The sequence below is a fragment of the Poecilia formosa genome, unplaced genomic scaffold (assembly GCF_000485575.1).
Source record: "Poecilia formosa unplaced genomic scaffold, Poecilia_formosa-5.1.2 Scaffold185, whole genome shotgun sequence".
Taxonomy (NCBI): domain Eukaryota; kingdom Metazoa; phylum Chordata; class Actinopteri; order Cyprinodontiformes; family Poeciliidae; genus Poecilia; species Poecilia formosa.
Genome location: NW_006800124.1, coordinates 861,365 through 882,668, shown reverse-complemented (window position 1 = coordinate 882,668; position 21,304 = coordinate 861,365). Strand labels below are relative to the sequence as shown.

Sequence of the window (21,304 nt, the reverse complement as noted above, 5' to 3'; positions counted from 1 at the left end):
ACCTATACTGTATTGGATCTACATTTATTTTGTTCAGGGATAGAAATAAAGTAATTGGTAAAAAAAAAAAATTATAAAAGAAAAAAAAAATGGAGATGACAGTTAAGAAAGTATACAATATGAGCAATGCTTACATTTTTGTGAATTTAAGGTTATACTGGTATTATATTAAAGATATTAAAGTGCTAAAAAGCTACTTAAGACTTGTGAAGTTATTAGCAAGGAAATATTAAGCTTTGCTGTATGTGTATTCCATTTTTAGTTATTTTGTACTATATTATATGTTTTATACACTGAAGAGTGTGGCCAGAGCAAACCAGGGAGGAGAGAAAATCATCTGAGTATGCCTAACATTTATGATTAATGCTTTAGGGTTAGCACAACTATATTTTTAGTTAGCATTCCCCACCACTGCCCAAATGTAATCCATCCTGAAACAAACACAACACAGTGAAGTCAAGAAATTATTGTTGTCCTGGCAACTGCTAAGCCTACACTCATCCACAGAACTGACAGAGAGGCATAATTGATTTTTCCACTTTTACACTGTTTTAGAGTCCATGGAAGGCTTGTTTTACACCACAGCATCAGACACATCGAAATTTACACATCTGTCATCATGGAAGTGATTGAAATACTTGATCTAATATTTGGGTCAGCAAGCAGGTTATTTTGGTTATACAGTGTATGTATGCAGGAGTTCTTTCCTACACATAGACATAATGTACCTGATGTGAGCAGAAGTGCCAGGGCTCTGAGTCCAACAATGGTTACTTGATGGTCTGCAAGAAACTCCGATAAGACCTTCAGGATCTGCCTGAAAACAAAATCAGAACGAGAAATCGTGTTAATAGAGCCGCATGATGTTGGTGAAATCATGTAGTGGCAAAATTATTGGTAAAATAGTTTAATATTGGTATCTACTGTGACAAATACACATTTTTCTTAGTTCTCCCTTTTTTAGCTGTTCTTCCAACACTCCCTTAGCATCTTGGGTATTGTAGTCCGAGCAAGACAAACACCAATTCTTACTGGCAAAATGGGAAAGACGAGAGAGCATATCGATCAAGTACGGCAGTAAGTTAGGGAATAGCTTCTTGCCAAAATGTAGACATTTCTACTTTTGAAGCGATAAGAAAAAGGTTAAAACAATTGGGACATTAAGGAACAAGGCTGAACAAGACACTGATCTCAACTAGATATGATGTAAAGTAAGCTCCATGGTAAGAGAAATAAAAATGTCTAAAAGGCACGTCTTTATCACGAGTGCAAATAACTGTGGAAGGTGTACTGTGAGAGGAAAATCCCCAACGGCAGATTGCATGTTTGGTCGTGTTGTTAAATTAAGCTTGGGCAACTTGAAAACTGACAAAATTTGCGTTATGTGAACTAATTATAAAATTCATAGATGGCTATTCAAATCATGTAAACAAAGGAGAGGAAACCAGGTCAATGGGTTCAATGTCTGAGGAAGGGAAGGGCAACATGTTTGCCCAGAGGGCTGCGATCTGTACAATACTGCATCATAATTATAGCGCCACATGTTGGACATTTGACGACAAACGGAAGAGTGTCATAGTTTGTCATCAGGCAAATTTTGTTTTGCTCACTTCCTGTGTTTTCATGACTGCTAACTTGCACATTTGTGGATGGTTGTCTCCTTTATAAAATATCAATGTAGCTACACTTGAGTGGATTTCATTTCTTTTTATGTTGACAGAAGAGATTAAAGGTTGCTCATAACAAGAGGAGTGGAGTCAACTTTTCTTATTCTTAAAGCATTTTTCTCTCTCAGTGGCAGAGGACAGGGCAGAGCAGGTGCTATACATTGTTAGCTAACAACGACACACAGGTACATAACCTACTTGAATAATTTCATACTATTTGAACATTACTGGTATGTGGCATTTCATTATCTCTTGTCTATGCCTTTTCATACCGACTCATCGATGAAGACAGGACCACTGATCAAGTATCAGGAACCAGCTTTGGCCTTTCTTTGCTCTCCTGCCCACTTTGGATGTTTTTTGTGGTTCAGCCAAAACAAGGCAAATACAGCTAGTTTCCAAAAAGATAACTACTACATTTCAGGGTTTTTTTTTCCAAACTGTTGTTGCACCATTCTGTTCAAGTTCTTTCATTTGCACTGAGGAAGTTCCAAATTTGTCAATGTGATATTTCCCCCAAGCAATTTCTCATTTTAGTTATAACAAACTATTGATTTTGATTGGCTGATCCGTACCTCACGAAGGCTCCTCTGCCAGGAACTTTTGTCATTTTGGAAGATACAGACTGAATTGAACTATCAAGAAGCTTTTGACTGTCAAAGAAGCTGGACCTGACCCAGTTACAAGGCCTTCAGTGATCAACCTCTGTGGAATGCAGTTGTGTTGAACAATTCTTTAGACTTTATGGTACAATAAGGCTACATACACAGCAGGTATTGATGCTCAATTCTGATTTTTTGCTGAAAACCATTTTACAACCCCAAAGTGACTCACGTGCACAACCGTTCCTGTCTGCAACGGGAGCAGACAGAAACGTCACAAGATCATAACATAAAGGAAGATTAAAAAACAAAAAAAAGGCATGTCTAATAGCAACGGCCTTTTGTGGAGTACTGACTGCAACTTCTGAAGAGAAGTGTGTCTGCATACAACGTTGGAACTAAGAGTGGTGGGATGGTGAAGTGAAGCGCTTTACAGACACAGAATTCTTTCATAATTCTTAGAATTTTTCAGCTGTTGTTTATGTCCGGGTTTATATTAGTTTGTCTGAAATTGTGTTTCTTTGACATTTGCGGAATATCGACAGAGATTTACACACCTGTGTAATGGAAACACAGCTACTGGGTGGGAGAAAATATCTTACTTGCATTAACGGTGCGAGTACACGGCAAACATTCCAGCCCACCAAACACAGGGACTATTGCACACACCGATGTTAAGATTGTGAGTTGAAATATTTTACAGGTCTGTAAAAAGATATGAATCCCTAACAATTAGGTTTGTCTTCACTTACTGGTGCACTGCCAGTACCTCCCAGTCTCTGCTGGCCTGCAGAGGTCTGCAAAGCTCCTCCAGCGTTTTCGGCCGTATTTCAATGAGCCTGCACAGCAGTGACAAGCCCACCTGAGGTAACAAGAGGTGAAAGAGGAATCATATCAGACAACTTTTTTTTCTCTCTCTCTAAATGACTAAACTGGTTTCGGTTTCAGGACCTCTTGGGAAAGGCAGGTGAGTGTGTCACATCTGTGCTTATACTGTCTCACAATCATACTTTCAGTTTGCGTTGTGCTGCATTTCTTAGCCTGCTAAGCAAAGGTACACCTGATGCCATAAATTGGCTGGATCAGACAGAGAAAAGTCGCTTACAGATTAGTCATTTTCTAACAGAGCACACACCCTTGAAAGCAAGTTTGTAACTTCACATTTCTGTTGCTTTTTACACAAAAAACTGTCCAAACAGAAGCTAAAGGTGAAGCCGTTTGACAGGTCAAGATGCGAAGGGTTACCTCCTGGACTTTTTTGCTGTTTGTATAAGATGAAAGCACCACTGTGAGGGGAACGTGGACATCTTTGTCTTCAAAAAGCTCAGCTGCTGCAATAACAAGAACAAGAGCAAAAAAAAACATCAGACCTGACAAGTAAGCTTTAAACACACGACTGCTTCTACTTTCAATGTGACTGGAAAGAGGTCACATTAAAAATAGAATTCAAATTTGAATTCCAAAAAAAGATCAGTGTTACTGCAAGAACAAGTCAAAGGAAGCAGTAATTACTCGGGCAGGATTTTTATTGCAGCTTTTTAACTGTACTTAGCTTTAAGTGTGGGTGAGTTTAGCTTTTAAAACATCACATATTTTAAGAATAAACCTGGAAATGTTAAACATTATACCAACAGAGATACAACACCATCTGACTGAAATGCAGGATTGACAACAGTCCTAAGGAATTTTAAATGAGTTTAGCATCTCCATCAGCAGCTATGAGGTGAAGTATTTATAATTTAAAGAGGTCATATACACGGTCAGGAACAGGAACGTCTGCACAGTTAGAAAAACTAAAATCTGACCTGAATTTGGAATAAGCTTGCTGGAAACATCTTAAAACTTTCCCAAAATGCCATAATCTGATTTGTTGGAAATGTGATCCGAATTGACAGTTTGCAAAATTTGCCTCTCAAATATCTTTTCTTCTTGGCATCACATACACTGGTAATCAGCACACTGTGAAAACTCCTGTTTTTACTAAAGGTGGTCGTATTTGCTGATAATCAGCTCATCAGGGAGATGTTAGATTTGCCCCCTGACTGTAAGAGTAAATTGGTTAAAAGGTATTGCTGTTTTCTAATTCAGATTTTTCTGTGGTTTTTTTATATTGGTAAATGGGCTCTCCTCCCAGGGCAGCAAACTCTTGGGGGAGGCGGGGAGTGTTAAGAAAATGAAAGTGAAAATCCATGCCAGTTGTGTACCAAACTAGTTTCCTATTGCTTGCTGCATTGATGATAAATGGGAAGTGTGCACCAACTGTAAAGCATTTTCTTAACATCCTGGTTGTTTCTTGTTGATTCCACTATATATTTTTATGTCTATTTAAATATATGCATATGTGTGTGTGTGTGTGTGTGTGTGTGTGTGTGTGTGTGTGTGTGTGTATTCAATAGTTGCTTTCTTGCACAGTGATTCTGAGGGAAGTTCAAATTCATTTCAAGTGAACAAAACTTGGGATTCACAGCTTCTAATTTATTGGCAAAAATAGGACAACTGCCATATTTTACAGGTAACTTAGTATGTTTTTTTTACATATATGTTAAAGAATACTGAGATTGATCTTTTATACTGCATAACTATTTGTTTAAACATGGTTTGACAATAATCAAATATTTGTTCCACTTATTTAAAAAAAAAGATGAAGGGTTTTAAGATGCATAAGTGGGGTTTATTGTCATTCTGCCAATAAACCCCACTTCCTGGGATTTTTGTAACAACTGCATAAAGTTTACTACGCACTACATGCAGCAACTAACTGGACTGTAGGTTTTTGCATGGAGTCGTTTTAAAACATAAATGTCCTCAATCTACTGCAGCATGGTTACTTAAAGGTTTTCCTGTTTGCTACCAGCAGTTTGGTGAACATGCAGGGAACAATGGGGGGTTTCCTACCATGTTCCGTTGCCGTCAGGGACCGCAGATCCTGCAGGATTTGGATCAGCGTGGACAGCTGCCTGTCCTCCTGCGGGTTTTTCAGCCGCACCAGCAGCTTCTTCAGCCTTCCTTCCAGCTCTTCTTTGTTAACCATGGTCTTTGAAGAGTTGTTTTCCTGCTGAAGGCTTGACGTGCATTTAGGTCAATCAGTGCACTCTCTCGCAGTGAGAACCGAGAACGTGTTCCGTGAGCCCAAGCTGGCTGTTACAGCAAACTTCCCCGACAGCCACATGTATCATAGCACCATATTATTATGCGTTACCTTGTTTGCGTATTATTACAGTAGCTACAGTAGAGCTACAAGTTGTTATAAGGGGGAAGCTGTCAGTGACGAGGAGTTTCGGTCCCAGCGTTGACATCAGCTTCCTCTCATAACTTTCCTTCGCGTGTTCCCCATTTTTCGTCCACGTTCCGGTGTTTCTGTGGGAGACGCCGCTGGTTCCTCTCTGACTGTTCCTGCTTCTCCACGGTCACATCATATGACTCGAGCGAGGAAAAAAAAACTTCCCGTTTAGAGAAGAAGAGACTGGAAAAGGACACCGCGCGGTGGCGCAGCACGAGGGCGCAGCTGTCACACCGACACAAGTTTGGAACCAAGTTTGTCTCGTGAGGAATGTTTTGGAACTATGGCAACATCGGCTGATAAGTGACACAACCCTAAAAATAGTCAACCTCTAAAACTTTTTTAATTTGTATGATAGTTTGCTAATTTATAAATACTCAACACTGATTTACGCCGTGTTCCATTGACAGCACTTCCCAATCTGCGTTACTCAAACACAAAGCAAATTCCATGGGTGAAGAACAAGCGTTAGACATGTTTTTATATGTCTGAAAACATTTTTAATACAACATATATTTCGTTAATAATCCGGAATGAAGAGGGAAAACAATTTTTTCAACGTACTCTAACGTCACCGTCAAATGATTTGGATTTTGCGGCGCATTCACAAGTTTTACGGTAATCAGAATGCGTCTCAGAATCCCAGCGTCACTAAAGACAAAAACTAATAGATCCAAAAACAAAATACAAAACAAAATTGAAAATAACTATTTATGGCTTGTTTTTCATTTTTAGACAACAAATCTTTGTATTTTAGGGAAGAAAATGTGCAAGTACGCAATCATTATTTTGTATTTATTACCTTCTTTGAAATTCGGTGTTAAACAGTTTTTAAACATATTTAGAGATATTTTTTATAACGTTGTATATTAAAAACAACAACAAAACCAAAACAACTGTCAGCCGTGTCTCCTATCTCAAACGTGTTTAATTCTTTGGCGCGCAAATAGAAGTGTTACGGTAGTTGGAATATATGGAAAGCTCGAATGCCTGAAAATAATTACATAGTTTTAAAAACTGAGAAAAAATAGCTCAAATTAAACATTTTGACAAAACCTAATAAAGAAAAACTTAATCAAGATATTTTTGCTGTCCTATAACCTATAACTGTAATTAATTATGTAAGACATCTACATCTTTCTGGAAGCTGAACTTCAGGGTTTACCTTATCTAAAACATTCAACCTTTTCAGTGTGAGTTTAATGTCAGCATTAACATAAACATTGCATTAAATGACTTTGGGTTGTTTCAGAGCAAAATAAGCATTAATTTTTTATCAAAATAAAAGCATTGCCTGTTCTGTCTGTCTGTGTCTGGAATAAAGATGATGATGATGATGATGATGATGATGATGATGATGATGATGATGATGATGATGATGAAAATGTCATCATGGCAACTTTCAACATTCTCATGTATTTATTATCTTGTGTAACTCATAGCCCACCTTGGAACTTGCTTATTGTTTAGAGTTGTAAAGGATTGTTTCTCGAAGCACAAAAAAATCCTAACAGATTTTATTCTCTATATTTTAAATGTTTTTTTGCATATTTGTATTTATTACTTAAACAAGTATTACCCTTTATCTTTTTTCAAAATATAGGTATTTGCATGTAGTCTTGGACGTGGGGGGAAAGACTTGTGAATATCTCACTGAACAATAGTGAATTACTTCATTTTTTTCTCATTTTCTTCACGTTTCATATTCATGTTTTATGGCACTACGGTGATCCCATACATCTGAACATTTAAAAAAAAAAGAAAACAAAAGAAAAAAACTTTTGTGGAACTAATTAATGAGCACATAAAGTTTGTGCTATAATAAATAAAATACGAAAAAACATGACGTCTTGAAACTAGAACTAAGTGCGTGCAATAAAAAAAAATCAACTCAGTAATGGAGTCGAAGTCCGTCGGTCTTTGGAAACTACCATCTATAAACCTTGTTGAGTCTCTCTCGCTGAACATCCAGATGAACAGGTTACGACCATGGTTACGACATGACCTGGACTGCCGCCGCCTTCCTGCTGTCCCTTTAATCGGCAATATCATATGATCCAACAGAAAGCTTCCTGTTCGCCGAAGAAGAAATGCTGTGCAGCAGAGCGTTGGAAGTTTTTTAGGAGGTAAGTGGATCCAAGTAATACAATTATAACAAGAAAGCAAAAAATAGATATAAAATAATAACTAAAGCAAAGCAAATCATTTGTCTGAGTCAAAGAAATAGTTTGAGGATTGAAAATTTTATGTTCAACGAATTTGGATCTATTAGATTAGTCTATAAGCTCTCTACAAACTAAGATATGCTTAAATGCATTCATTTAAGCAAATCTTCATAGCAAATAGTTTTCTATTTAATGCGCTTATGAAAACAACCAGCGAAAGAAAATTGATCGAGTCGACGTTTGCGGATGTTGACTTACAGTGTCAGCAAATGTATTTTGGTTTAATGAAACTTGCCGAAAAGCAGCGATGTTCAACTGTGACACAGTCATTGCATTGAGCCTGACGGTGGTTGTAGATAACCACCGTCAGAACTCTTTCGAGTTCTCTTTTTGAACTCGAAAAAGAGACGAGCAACGAGCTTCCAGAGGTCGTGCGTCAATATCTCCGCCATATTGCGAGGGGCATGAAAATTGTAAAACGTAGTTCGGCTTTGATTTTTTTTTCTTAAATAAAAGTTCTGTAAATAACAGTAAAATAGAATTGCTTCTGTTAAATTCTTTAGACAAGCTAGTTTAGCATTCACTAAACTAGTGTGGCTAGCTGTAAACCACAAAAAGACTAGAATAAAACATCTTAAATCACAAACTTCCTATCAATAATGAACATTTCTGATTTTTTTTAACGTCGTTATTCCCTAAGGAAAAAAAAAATCAAATTTTCAGGGAGAAAGAATGTTATCCTGTATTTGTAATTCAACTGTAATAATGGATTTACGGATAATTGGACTACATATTAAAAACGGCCCCAACTTTAAAACGTGTTTCTTCCTCTTTTTCACTAACATGCCTATGTAGACTGCCTACGTCACGCAAACATGGCTGCCCCGAGCGCTTAGCAGTCTCCTTATCAGATGAGTAAACAAACAAATGTGCCCTGCCAGTTTACTGCCAAAGTGCAGTTTGGGCTTTTTTTTCTTACGACGTTGCGACTGTCGTCGCTGCTGTGACAGAATATTAAGCAGAAATAGCAAACGCTGCCTTATCGCCTGTTGTTAACCAGATAGTAGGTTAAGTTTGACTCTAACTTGGTGCTGTCATGCCCCCCAAAAAGCGCAGGTTGTTTAACTAACTAACTAACTGTAACTAACTAACCCCGGCTTTCTCCTGTGTCCAGCAGCTTCAATGACAGATGAGTAACCGCACAGGTAGCAGGAGGCAGAAAGCTGCAGAGGATGGAGAGCGGAGTCTCATTGGACCTCCGTCCGGACACGCCGGGGAGAGCGTCCGGGATCAAGACGCCTCAACGACCCCGTTTTTCGTCTACTTGCTGGCGTTTTTCTCCGCCCTGGGTGGATTCCTCTTCGGGTATGACACTGGGGTGGTCTCTGGTGCGATGCTGCTCCTGAAGAAGGAGATGCACCTGAGCGCCCTGTGGCAGGAGCTGCTGGTGTCCAGCACCGTCGGAGCCGCGGCGCTCTCCGCCCTCAGCGGGGGCTTCCTGAATGGGTGGCTGGGGCGCAGGATTTGTATCCTCATCGCCAGCTTCATCTTCTGTGGCGGTGGGATTGTTATGGCTGTCGCCCTGAGCAAAGTGGTCCTCCTTGTTGGTCGCATCACAGTGGGTTTGGGCATCGGTGAGTAACTCCAGTTGGTGAAGTGAAGAGTATAAATCAGCGGCGACCCCAAGGGAAGAGCATAGGTCCCCCCCAGATAATCATGTTCATTTCACACAAAGGCATACAGAGTTATCTTCTTCAATCAAGACGTAAATGTAATACCCGATACATAAAGAAATACATACATATATTCTATAGAAATTTACATACATTTTTATTTAAATACACATAATCTATTTATTATTTTCTTTTTTTAGCTATTCCACCCCAGCAAAATTTTACTTGCAATAGATAATAAAACACATTAGTACATTAAAACCACTTTTTGCTGCAATTAAATTTTGAATTATTTACCAGTTTTTCACACATCAGCAAGAACTTAATAATTTTCAAATAAGTGGATGTTGTTTTTCTTCATACACATCCCAATACAACTTACCTGATGTTGGATTATGAGTTTGATTTGAAGTACAACGTTTGAAAAATATACTTTAATTTAAAAAAACAAAAACAAGAAAAAGTCTTTGGTGCCTCCAAAAATCAGGGCCCCAGGCTGCTGCCCCTGTAAGCCCTTCCTGAAGTCAGGCCCTGATGTTAAGGACTGACGCTTCCCTGGAACGTCATTCTCCACCTTAGTCTCAAGTCTTTTGCTTGATGCTGCCACTCTTTGCTTTAAGGCAGAGATTACATGTGCAAAATGCAAAAACTGGAGTTATGACTTACAAAAAGTCTCTTATTCCCAACAGGCATTGCTTCTATGACCGTCCCTGTATACATCGCTGAGGTTTCCCCTCCGCACCTGCGAGGCCAGCTGGTCACCATCAACTCTCTCTTCATCACTGGTGGCCAGTTTATTGCCAGTGTGGTGGACGGGGCGTTCAGCTACCTGAGTCACGATGGCTGGAGGTATTTGACCTGAAATGTCACCTTTCCTCTCTGGTAATTTCTGTTCAGCAGTGTCCTCCTCCAACTACTTCCCGATCGATCCCAGGTACATGCTGGGTCTGTCCATCCTGCCTGCCGTGCTGCAATTCTTCGGCTTCATCTTCTTGCCGGAGAGCCCCCGCTGGCTCCTGCAGAAAGGCCGGAGTCAGGAGGCACGCCAAGTCCTGGGCCGGATCCGGGGGGGCCAGAACATCGAGGAGGAGTACGACACCATCAGGACCAGCATCGAGGAGGAGGAGAACGAAACGGGATCAGGTCTGAGAGACTCAAGGCTCCCGTAGCTTTTTATGTGGCTCTCTAGACCAGTGTTTTTCAAAATGGTGGCCACCATGGGGAACCAGGGGGATTCAGAAAGATGGAGAGAAGACATGAGGGGGAAAAATAAAACAACCGAATCTAGTATTAATAATAATAATAATAATAATAAGAATAATTTTAGATAATAAAAAGACCAAAGGAACTGTCCTCGTACAAATAACCCCTAATAGCTCCTGGCTGACTAAAATAAGGAAGGATGAGGCAGCACTTGTGTTAACAAATGTAATAATTATTAAATAGTGAATAAAAGTAAAGCAACGCATTCTAAAAGCTGATGTTTCTTTACATATTAGCATTGTCTCTGCGTTGGAAAGGGGTCCCCAGCCAGAAACTAATGCACTTTAGGGGGCCATGGCATGGAAAAGGTTAGGAACCTTGCGCTCTAAGCCATTTGTGGCCCTTGACAAGACTTTCTTCGACCTCCGACCCCTAAACATCTGGCAAATAAAATAGAAAACAGTTGTTGCTCCAAAAAGTGTGAAAAATGTGGAAATTTTCCATTTTTCTTTTACTAAGGCAAAAGTCCTTTTTATGTTTTGGATATGCACATTTCATAAACATTTTGTTTATTATTGAACTAGTAAAACAAAAACAACAACAACAACAACAAAAAGAAAATTCACAACAAACACATTTTTGGATTTTTAATTTAATGTATTTTGTGACCCCCCCCCACTCCCATCCTCCCTCTGCCAATACTTTAAATGAGCTATTTTCATCACCAAACCATCATTCAATCAGCTGTAAACATGAGGTTGAGTGACAGCGCTAAGCCCCGCCTCCTGGCTCTGATTGGTTGTAAGAAATGATTGTTGACTTTCTTCAGAGGGCATAGCAGCTCGGGGAGGAGGTGGAGGAGATCCATCTTTTCACAAACTATCTGTCTCATATTATACTGTCACGACATGGGGACGGCTTTAACAAATATGTAAAAACAAAAAAAAACTATTTTTCATAAAAGTTACATACTGCAGCTTTAACGTCACGTTGGAAACTCTAACTCTTGGTTTTCAGGAGGTGTCGTCATTTTGCGCATCCTCAGCTATGGACCGACTCGCAGGGCTCTCATCGTCGGGTGTGGCCTCCAGATGTTCCAGCAGCTGTCTGGGATCAACACAGTCATGTATGCCCTGCTTGTCCTGTCACATCTGAGACGTTTTTACCTCGCTCTGCTAACCTCATCGCTCTGTTTGTTCGTGTCCAGGTACTACAGCGCCACAATCCTGCAGATGGCCGGGGTGCGGGAAGACAAACAGGCGATCTGGCTGGCTGGTGCAACCTCAGCTACCAACTTCGTGTTCACCCTGGTGGGAGTTTGGCTCGTGGAGAGGGTGGGCCGCAGGAAGCTGACGCTAGGCAGTCTTTTGGGTTCGTAACTGCTCAGATTATCACATTTTAGCTTGAAAGGCAGTTTGAATGGCAAGAGGACTTCTTAAAGGGGTAGTGTTGTGTGAAAACAGCTTTTTTGAGCTGTGCATCATGTTATAATGTTATTCTCTCTTCATAAACATTCCTGGAGTGTTGTCTCAAAGAGCAACCCTCCACTGTCCTACTCAGCTCCTTCAGACTAGCTAGCAGCAATTAGCAAACATCTGGTGGAACTGAGCATCAGCTGAGCTCATCACAGGAGCTACTTCTCAGTGCAAGGCTGGTAAAAAAACATTATCAAAGGGTTAATAGAGGAGCCATGTTGTGATGACTTCCTGAAAGTAGAGTTTCAGAAAGAGCAGGAGTTTCTTAAAGAGATAGAGGCCTAATTTCAAGGCATCAAATTACAAAGCAACATTTTTTTAAAGTCATATTTGGATATATACAGCATTTTTATAACAACTGAAGGTAACATAATTACTTGATTGTGGTATAAAAAGCCTATATGTGCCTAGGAAACACAATACTGCCCCTTTAAATTTCAGAAATGTTTGTCTCAAAGCTTTTATTTACTCTGACGCAGGAACTGGACTGAGTCTGACTTTGTTGGCTGTGGGGTTCCTGCTGTCGGCCCAACACTCTCCTCCTGTCACGCTACACCCCGTCGACTTTCACAATTCCACCTGCAGACTTTATGAGTGAGAAAACCAAATTCACAAAGGAGTCACTTCCCTTTTTTATTTTCTCATTAGAGAAACCGACTGCTCAAAGATGGGCGTCTTCTCAAGTTCCACTGCTGCACTAAACGAAACCATCACTGTTCCTCAGAAGGCTAATTTTTTGTTCTCACTTTTGGTTTTACCCACAAATTAATTTCAGCCGTGTTCTGTTCTCTTGAGAATGATAGTAAAATCATACTCTCAGCATTTAACATGGCATATTTACAGGAATTGATTTAAGGGAAGCTGCTCCTCTGAGTCTGTAAACCTGATTGTTTAGGATTCCTGTTTACATGTTTGTTTATTTGAAATTCCAACTTCCCATTTGCAGTAAAATGTCGAATGTTTTTATGCCGCATATTTTTCGTGAAGAGCAATGCACCAAGATTGCAAGTTGGCACAAATTACAAATACAGGTGACTCACAATTTGCCTTTCATAAAGCATGGCTGCGTACAATGCCTGTAAAAAGTATTCACCCCCTTGGAAGTTTTACCCTTTTATTGCCTTTTGAAATTCGTTATAACCAACAAAATTAGGCATTTTTGGCCAAAAAATTTACAAAAAAAGCACAGATTTCTTCAAAATAATGACAATCAAATTAAATAAGTAACATAAAAGTGACTGCATAAATTTTCACCCAATTTGGGTCAGTGTTTATTAAATGCATCTTTGACTGCAATCACAAACCACCTCGTGTATCTTTTCGTGGGTGCCTCGGGTCGCTGTCCTGTTGGAAAATAGATGTTCTCTGACTGATGGAAACAAATGATCTTACAGAGATTTCCCTTTATTTTGCTGTAGTCATTTTACCTTCTACCTTTACAATCTTCTGTCTCTCAGAGCTGCTCTTCCCCATCCCTCTCCCGCTCAGCTCCTTCAGACTAGCCAGCAGCAATTAGCAAACACCTGAGCTCATAATAGGAGCTACTTCTCACGTAAAAACGTTGTTAAAGGGTTAATAGAGGAGCCGTGTTGTGATGACTTCCTGAAGGCAGTTCCAGACAAAGCAGGAGTTTCTTAAAGACACAGAGGCCCAATTTCAAATTACTTTTAAGTAAAATTTCCTTTTGTCATGTTTGAAGTATATGGCTTTTTTTTTAACATTGAAGGTAACATAACTACTTGATCATGCTATAAAATGGCACTATGTTTGTGTAAATAATACTGCCCCTTTAAACATGAGTGGATGCTTACAGTTATATGACCTGACTAGACTTTTGTCTTGTTTCATCTCAAACATTTTCTGTAGTTCTACCTACTTGGCTGGCTTTTTTTAAATGACTGTTTAATTTCTTATGAGAGCCTTTTTTTTCTGCAGGCATGTTTAGGTTAACCATGTTTCCTTCTGCCAGGTCCTGTGAACCTTGCATGTTGGATCCAGACTGTGGATTCTGTTACCTCGAAAACGACGCCGGCGTGTTCAACTCTTCCTGCGTTCCTGTCAGTCCGGCATCGACCGACAGCGCAGCCTGGGGAAGGTCAGAACACCGTCTGCACGTGCTTTGAGTTGGAAGTGTAGAGTTTGTTAACATCTAAAACCAGTCTGCTTTCTTCCTTCTTTTTTTTCCTTTTTCATCCAGATGTTCTAATCGGACGGAAGAATCTTTCAGCCCATATTGGGCTTACAACTACTGTCCCACATCGTACTCCTGGGTTGTTCTTTTGGGCCTCATCCTCTATCTCGCATCATTTGCTCCAGGTCAGATCACCTCTTTTCTTTTCAAACGGATAACAAGTTGCTTATCATGTAAAGATGAGTCTTTTTTTGTTTGTTTGTTTTTTATGACATATGTTTAATAGGAATTATTTACAAAACTTTGATTTCTCACAAAATGGGAAGAATTATCATAACATTACCTGAGAAAAAAATGAAACAAAAATCCATTTTTTCCTACAGTGAAACACCAACAGCTAGCAAACACAGCAGCTCATTATTTTAGTGATAGATTATTCCATTGATTATTCTGACGGATTAATCTGATAGAAATATTGGCACAATCTGCAGATTTTTTGTTTAAACACTTGAGCCTGTTTTATGCAAGACAAGAAATGTGAAACTCCCCCCTCCCCCAAATAATTCCATTTCTTTTTTTTTTAAGTAAGAAAATAAAAATTTTATTGCCTAAAATGCAACAATATAACTTTCTCTTAGTGTGCGCTTGATCATTTGTAGCAAAGGATACATCTGCAGCTGAAAGAATACATCTTAATTCTACGGTAGTCTGTTGTGGGTTTTTGTTGTGGTTTTATTTTTGGAAGAACCGATTTATAATTGGATAGTGATTTTAATTGTGTTTCCTATTTAATGCAAACACAGCAATAATTGTGCTTATTCAACATTAGCAGAATATGAACCAAGTTTTGCACACATTTGTAATGGAAATGCAGCTAACGGCTGACTATTGCTCAAGGCATTAATACGTTAGCTGTTGTTTTCCACCTTAAAAGGGAAACTGTTGTGTCCCAGAAAACTCTCTTTCCTATGAATTTTCTTTTCTTTTTTTTAACAGAATTAGAACTGGGTGAAGCTAAAACTAGGTCCCTTGAGGAGCAGAACACCTTTACAAAGTTTTTTTTTTAGTCTTAATCCCAGATGCAAAATGGTTATTATATTTTTTCATATACTTTTGGCTCTGAGTTTGTTGTTCATTCAGCACTTGCCCTTTTTATTGAGTCTGTGTACTCCAGTTAACGATTAATCGATTACTGATTAAGTTGACAATTATTTTTAAAATTCAGAGACGCTATGCGTGTTGCAGGTATGGGCACGATGCCCTGGACGGTGAACTCAGAGATCTACCCGCTGTGGGCACGCAGCACTGGAAACGCCTGCTCTGCTGGCGTCAACTGGATCTTCAATGTGCTGGTGTCTTTGACGTTTCTCCATGTTGCAGAGTATCTGACGTATTACGGTAAGGGTAATGCTCAGGACACCTGCACATCGCTCTGTTAAACTGTAACTCGTTTGTCTTCATTTAAAACGTTTCCACAAGAGTATTTACTCTCTGTTCTGGTGGGTACATGCTAATCCTGGCTAATCCATTGAGGGTTTCCAAAATAAAACAACAACATCACCAGAGACCCCTGCTTGACTTCCTGTCTCCCAGGTGCGTTCTTCCTGTACGCGGGCCTGGTGGTGTTGGGGCTCCTCTTCGTCCTCTGCTGCCTCCCGGAGACGAAGGGCTTACAGCTGGAGGAAATCGAGAACCTGTTCGCCAGGCGGCTCTGCTCTTGTGGAGATTTGCCAGCGAGCGACGACCGCCACGTCCACTACATCCGGGTAAAAGGCAACAACTACCTCCATTCTGATAACGACGCCTCAGATGTAGAGTAGAGCGGGTTGGCTTTTAATTTTTGGTTGCTTTTTTTTTTTTTACTTTCTCCTATCTATTTTGATTCTGCTTTCTGTTCTGTCTGAAGACTGCTTATGCAGGGAGGAAAGACAACAATGCTGCCTTAGAAAACACTGACTTTTCCGTTTCCATTGGCAGTACAATTGCACAAATTGGAATTACAAAAATAAATTTGCTTAATGGAAGCACAGCAATTTTGACAAAAACTTTTTTTGATTAAATGGCTTTTGCCCTAGGACGAGGTGGTTTATTTGCTCTGTCAGAATTGGTGGATTTCTCAAAGCTGAAACTTTTTTTGCATTGCACAAGTCACATGATCAACAACTAGAGGTTACTACTGGCAGAAACGACAAAGAAGACACTAGGAAGTGGCAGAAGGATGTTTTTTAATGACTTTTCATGTGAACAAATTCATTTGTGTGTGATTTTAATTGTGTTTCCTATTTAATGCAAACACAGCAATAATTGTGCTTATTCAACATTAGCAGAATATGAACCAAGTTTTGCACACATTTGTAATGGAAACGCAGCTAACGGCTGACTATTGCTCAAGGCATTAATACGTTAGCTGTTGTTTTCCACCTTAAAAGGGAAACAAACCTCTCCATGTGACAGAAGCAGATCATTGTTGTGTCCCAGAAAACTCTCTTTCCTATGAATTGAACCATCATCTGGCTGCAGAAATTTTACAAAAAATAAAATAAAAATGATTAGAGGGACCAAACCTTCAGTTCTCCTCAGCCATTCTGGAGCGTAAAGATACGTGGATTTACACCTCCTGCAAACTCTGCATGATTTCAGTCTGACACCTACTTCTGTGGTTTAGCCTGGGAGAGTTCAAACACGGGACACCGGCAAGAATGTGTTTTTGCTCTTAAGATCCATGAAGATTCCCAGCGATTTCCGTCACGTCACAAAACACATTCTTGTCAAATTCACTAACGTGGTTTTATTCTCCTAATCTGGGCTGGTGGGGGAAGAAAACAACCAATTGTGGTTTGCTGTTTTCGTGGTGGGAGTCTGCACTATGTAAGCCAAATGTTTAGTTTGTTGTTTTTTTTAACTGTTTCTTACATTTTAGAAAGTGTACGTGTTCCTACATTGTTATTGTTTTTCTATAGCAGTCTTCAGATTACAGGCCAGCACATTATGGAGCAGTGGACTCAGACTGCGCCATAGCCTATATCACTGTAAGTACAGCCTCATGGTGAAGTGCTAAAAGCTTTGCCTTTATTTTGTAACATTGTTATGAATCATATGTCCTTGTTGTTGCAGCTCAGATAATCGTGGCCAAGTGTCCCTGAACAGGAGTCGTTTTTTTACACAGTAATTTTGTGCTTATTTGATTTTGTGTTACTGTGGGTATTTTCAAACTGTACAGGATTTCTTACTTAAACCGTTGTTACGTTGTTGATTTTTTTATACTCGAGGTGTTTGCAAATTGCAGAAAATGTCCAGCACACTGGAAGACCTTTGTATCTGTATGTTTTATGGTGGCAACTGTTTTCTATGAACTATGAATGCATTCCGACGCTTTGCGATGTAAAACGATTCAAACTCTGTCCCAAGTGCAAAAATAAAAGATTATGTTCTGCCAGCAGACGTTGACAAAGTTTCCCTTTTCTGCTAGAATAATTGTGTCTGAGGTACGAATGAACTTGCTGCTACAAAAAGTACATACATTTGATAATTTTTTTCTTTTTCTTTTTTTTTGTTTTTGTGACAATGAATTGTGCCAGTAAATGTCACACTGTTTGGAAAGTCTCTTTATTTTCTCTAAAATGTTGCCACATTTGTGTTATGGCCACTCTAAGAAAATCAAAATTATAAAATTACAAGAATAAAGTCGTAATATTACAAAAATAAAGTAGCATGAAGAGGAAGTGCCAGGCTGGGTGCAGTCCTCCCATGCACAAAATAATGGTATGCTGTGTTTCTCCAACTATCAGTTATCCAATTCAGTAAACAACCAAACAAGTGTTAATTACAGAATATGATATTTAGCATTATCAGAGAGGATTTCAGTCAAATTTTGACAGATAACATATTATTATGCTTCCATTAGAAGACAAATGTTGGGCATGAGGAAGCCTCATGATGTACGGGGATGTAAGTAAGATAAGTAATCGTAACGTAAGTGGCTCTCAACACAAATCTTTGTGTCACTGTTTTTTCCCTCTGAAGCCACAAGATGGCACCATTGGTTTGGTCTGTTGAAAAGTGGCTCCATTTTTGGCTCCTCTGATATGATCTTCTGATGTTAAAGAGTAGCGGAGCACAAGTCAAGATCACCCTCAGCTTCAAAATAAATATTAGAATTATGTCCACTGTATATTCTCAATTGAGAATACCAAATGTGTAAAAAAGAAAAAAGCATGCTTTATAAAAATCAATAGGCATTAATGAGTCATATGAGATTATAAAATCTCTATTTTTTTCCTTGAAAATGTCAATATCTCACTTTTCTCTGAGCTTGCAGCTGGATCGGATTTTCATGAATAAATTTAGTTTGATTTGCTTTTAATGTTTAAAAGGATAATAAAATTACTGACAATTAAAAAAAAACATAAGTGATCTGTTTCTTATAATTCTGACATTCTCCACATCTAATTCCTGCTGTGAATCATCAAAATGTTTGATATAATGTAAGATATACTATCTTGTTCATCTATATTTATTTTAAAGTGGGACAAATATTCTTTTATGATTGTTTTTATTTTTACAAGGAAATCTAACCAGTTACTTTTCTACTTACTGTATTTTACTATAAAAGGAAAAATTACATATTTTGGCTTAATAGGAAAAAAACAACAATATGTGAACTGATACTATTTTTAATATACACTGCTCAAAAAAATAAAGGGAACACTCAAATAACACATCCTAGATCTGAATGAATGAAATATTCTCATTGAATACTTTGTTCTGCACAAAGTTGAATGTGCTGACAACAAAATCACACAAAAATCATCAATGGAAATCAAATTTATTAACCAATGGAGGCCTGGATTTGGAGCCACACACAAAATTAAAGTGAAATGTTCCCTTTATTATTTTGAGCAGTATATATTTTTAAGGATCACTTGTTTTATTTGTGATAAGAAAATCAACTTATTAAAGTTGATATAATAATAAAAATATGTGTTCACATTTATGCTTTTCTATAGAACATGGGGAATAAATGGATTAAAAATATGCTTCTATTGATTTGTACAAAGCACGAGAAATAGGAAAAAAGATAAAACAATGTACATTTCAAACTATCAAAAATTGAAATTGCAACAGTTGTGATTATATAAAATAATAAATAAAGTGGTCTTACAGTGCTAATATTAAGGCAAAGCGAAGGCAAAGCGAAGAGGAAGGTGTGAATAATAAAGCTACATGGAATAAACTCTCAAACACCTGTATTTGTTTTTTCTCCCAAAGTCGTTCTATGACGTCATTCCGCCGGCAATTTTTCCAAGTAAGAGAGGGCGTGGCTTGCTGACGCATTGCGGCTCCCTCCCGGTGTGTACCGAGCAGAAAAAAAGAGGAATGGCAGCGCGCGGATGCGTTTTTTTTTTAACGTGCGTTTCTGCGCGCGCGCATGGCTTTCCCCGTAGCTAAAGCCGTAGCGGCTCTCTCTCAGTGTGCATGTCGAGCTTCAGCCGAAGCTGAAGCACCCGGCCAGAGCGGCACAAAGATGCGGTGCATCACTTAACTTCTAGCTCATACCATGGTTTGAACACCTTCAAGGTTATTTTTCAGCTAGTCTCAAAATGACGACACTGAACTCGAGGTGAGAAGCGCCGTCTGCCTGTACCGAGGAGAGAGTGCGCACTGCTTTCTTGCCTTTTTTTTTTTAATCCAAAGGGAAATAAGCCAAGATACATTTCTTGTTGTTGTTGCTGCAATACTATAGTTTTTCGACAGTTTTTTCTTTTCTTTTTACGGAGCAATGACGACGGGACAGGATGAAAGTTCAGTCCGCGTGGCACTGAGGTAAGTCTCTGAACGTCTCCATCATTTTACTAAATGCGTAGCTGTCTTAATTGCCCGGTGCCACCTGTCAGTCAGCGCCGCGGGCCTAGCAAACATCTACAGGTCATCAGCAGCGGATGCAGCTCCAGAGACGTCCTCTGCCTCCAATCATTTTATTGCGAGGGAGGCATTTCTTTTAGACATTATGGTTTAGGTTGAGATTTTTAGGCTTTATGTGGGATGTAGCAAAACAAAGAAACACTTTTCGCTCAGCTCAGGTGCGCACGCACAAGCTCCGTCCCCTTGCACGCGGCATCAGGCGCTGGGAGGAGTGATGTTTATCTGTTGCAGCGGCTCAGCTTCCAGACACGGTGAGACAAAGAGAATGAGTCCGTTTGTCCAGCAGCCTGGCCTGGCCTGGTCTGTCCTCAGGGCCGCCCGCAGAGAGACAGATAATCGTTGAAAGAAGAGCTTCACGGTCAGCCACGTTTCAGGAGGAGGGGCGGTGGAGCATTCAGTTCATCTGTCAACTCTACTTTTTGTCTGTACTCTTTCAGTAGAGAATCCAGTGATGGATCTCACTGTTAAGCTTTATTCCAATCAGATCCGACTTGCGAGCTTGCTTTACAAGGAAATGTAGAGATTAGGGAATGATTACATTGCAGAGTGCTGTCATATTGAAAAGAGCCACTCCCACCCATCTGGTAAGGAGGCAGAGATGGACTTGTTAAGGAGAAGCTAGTGTCTCTTTGTTTCTGTTCTGGTCATCATAAAAAAGAAGCATTGTTGATTTCTTCTTCTCCTTTCTTGTTGTTTTGAATACAATATTTGCCATGCTTGCACTTGATCACTTTCCCAACATGTCTGCCTGTACTTGCTCATAAAAGTGCATCATCATTGCTCATTAAAAGATGCTTTGTGGGGAATTTTGTGTTTTGTGAAATTGGGGAAAATCTAATTTAGGATGCTGCAAAAAAATTGTTTTGTGGTAATTAATCTGGATGTTTTGGACCTTTCTTTGGATTTTCTTTTAGAAAGGAAGAGATAGACAGATTGAGGCCTGCTCCACTAGGCAATAAATCTATTAATCACATGATATATTAAGACTAGCTTAATAATTCTCTTATCGTTTTTTTTTCTTATTTCTCTCTTTCTTTCTACCAAAAGCTGGATGACAAAAGTCTTCACTCTGGACTCAATTAATTCTTTTTTTAAAGGACAATTTTGTTTACAGAGTCTTAAATAAATCATGTTATTTGTTGTTTCTGTTTTGTTGATTTATTTTGCATATTTAAAATGTCCCAGT

The 21,304-nt window shown here is 39.1% G+C and overlaps 3 protein-coding genes and 1 long non-coding RNA gene across 12 annotated transcripts in view; 2 read left to right on the top strand and 2 right to left on the bottom strand.

Moving 5' to 3' along the window:
- lrrk2 (leucine-rich repeat kinase 2) overlaps positions 1-5,797 on the bottom strand; it is a 49,685-nt gene extending 43,888 nt beyond the window's left edge. Inside the window, exons 1-4 of the mRNA XM_016678549.1 lie at positions 5,165-5,797; positions 3,515-3,600; positions 3,022-3,131; positions 729-817 (exon numbers count right to left, since the gene is read on the bottom strand). Of these exons, the coding sequence (XP_016534035.1) occupies positions 729-817; positions 3,022-3,131; positions 3,515-3,600; positions 5,165-5,300 (421 nt within the window). The 5' untranslated portion in view covers positions 5,301-5,797. The remainder of the gene's footprint in view (positions 1-728; positions 818-3,021; positions 3,132-3,514; positions 3,601-5,164) is intronic.
- A 1,095-nt stretch (positions 5,798-6,892) lies between these two features.
- On the top strand, positions 6,893-17,790 carry LOC103147593 (proton myo-inositol cotransporter-like). Of its 9 annotated transcripts, none has more exons than XM_016678551.1 (12): positions 6,893-7,675; positions 8,892-9,348; positions 10,077-10,236; positions 10,322-10,530; positions 11,608-11,716; positions 11,798-11,961; positions 12,545-12,659; positions 14,035-14,160; positions 14,263-14,381; positions 15,442-15,594; positions 15,790-15,962; positions 17,157-17,790. In XM_016678551.1, the coding sequence occupies exons 2-12, from the start codon at positions 8,904-8,906 to the stop codon at positions 17,244-17,246; spliced, it is 1,863 nt and encodes a 620-aa protein (XP_016534037.1). In that variant the 5' UTR covers positions 6,893-7,675; positions 8,892-8,903; the 3' UTR covers positions 17,247-17,790. The 9 variants fall into 9 exon arrangements, 6 of the variants coding, with proteins under 6 accessions (XP_016534037.1, XP_007566074.2, XP_016534036.1 ...); XM_007566012.2 differs by having other exon boundaries at positions 8,889-9,348; XM_016678550.1 differs by lacking the exon at positions 6,893-7,675 and adding an exon at positions 8,366-8,777 and having other exon boundaries at positions 8,889-9,348.
- LOC107837883 (uncharacterized) lies at positions 14,779-16,668 on the bottom strand. Its single transcript, XR_001663936.1, has 2 exons — positions 16,618-16,668; positions 14,779-15,122 (listed from the first exon to the last, which is right to left on the bottom strand). It is a non-coding gene; the product is annotated as an uncharacterized LOC107837883 (long non-coding RNA).
- Positions 17,791-19,561: 1,771 nt separating the features above from the next.
- kif21a (kinesin family member 21A) overlaps positions 19,562-21,304 on the top strand; it is a 70,345-nt gene continuing 68,602 nt past the window's right edge. The window contains exon 1 of the mRNA XM_016678547.1: positions 19,562-20,019. Within this exon, the coding sequence (XP_016534033.1) occupies positions 19,976-20,019 (44 nt within the window). The 5' untranslated portion in view covers positions 19,562-19,975. The remainder of the gene's footprint in view (positions 20,020-21,304) is intronic.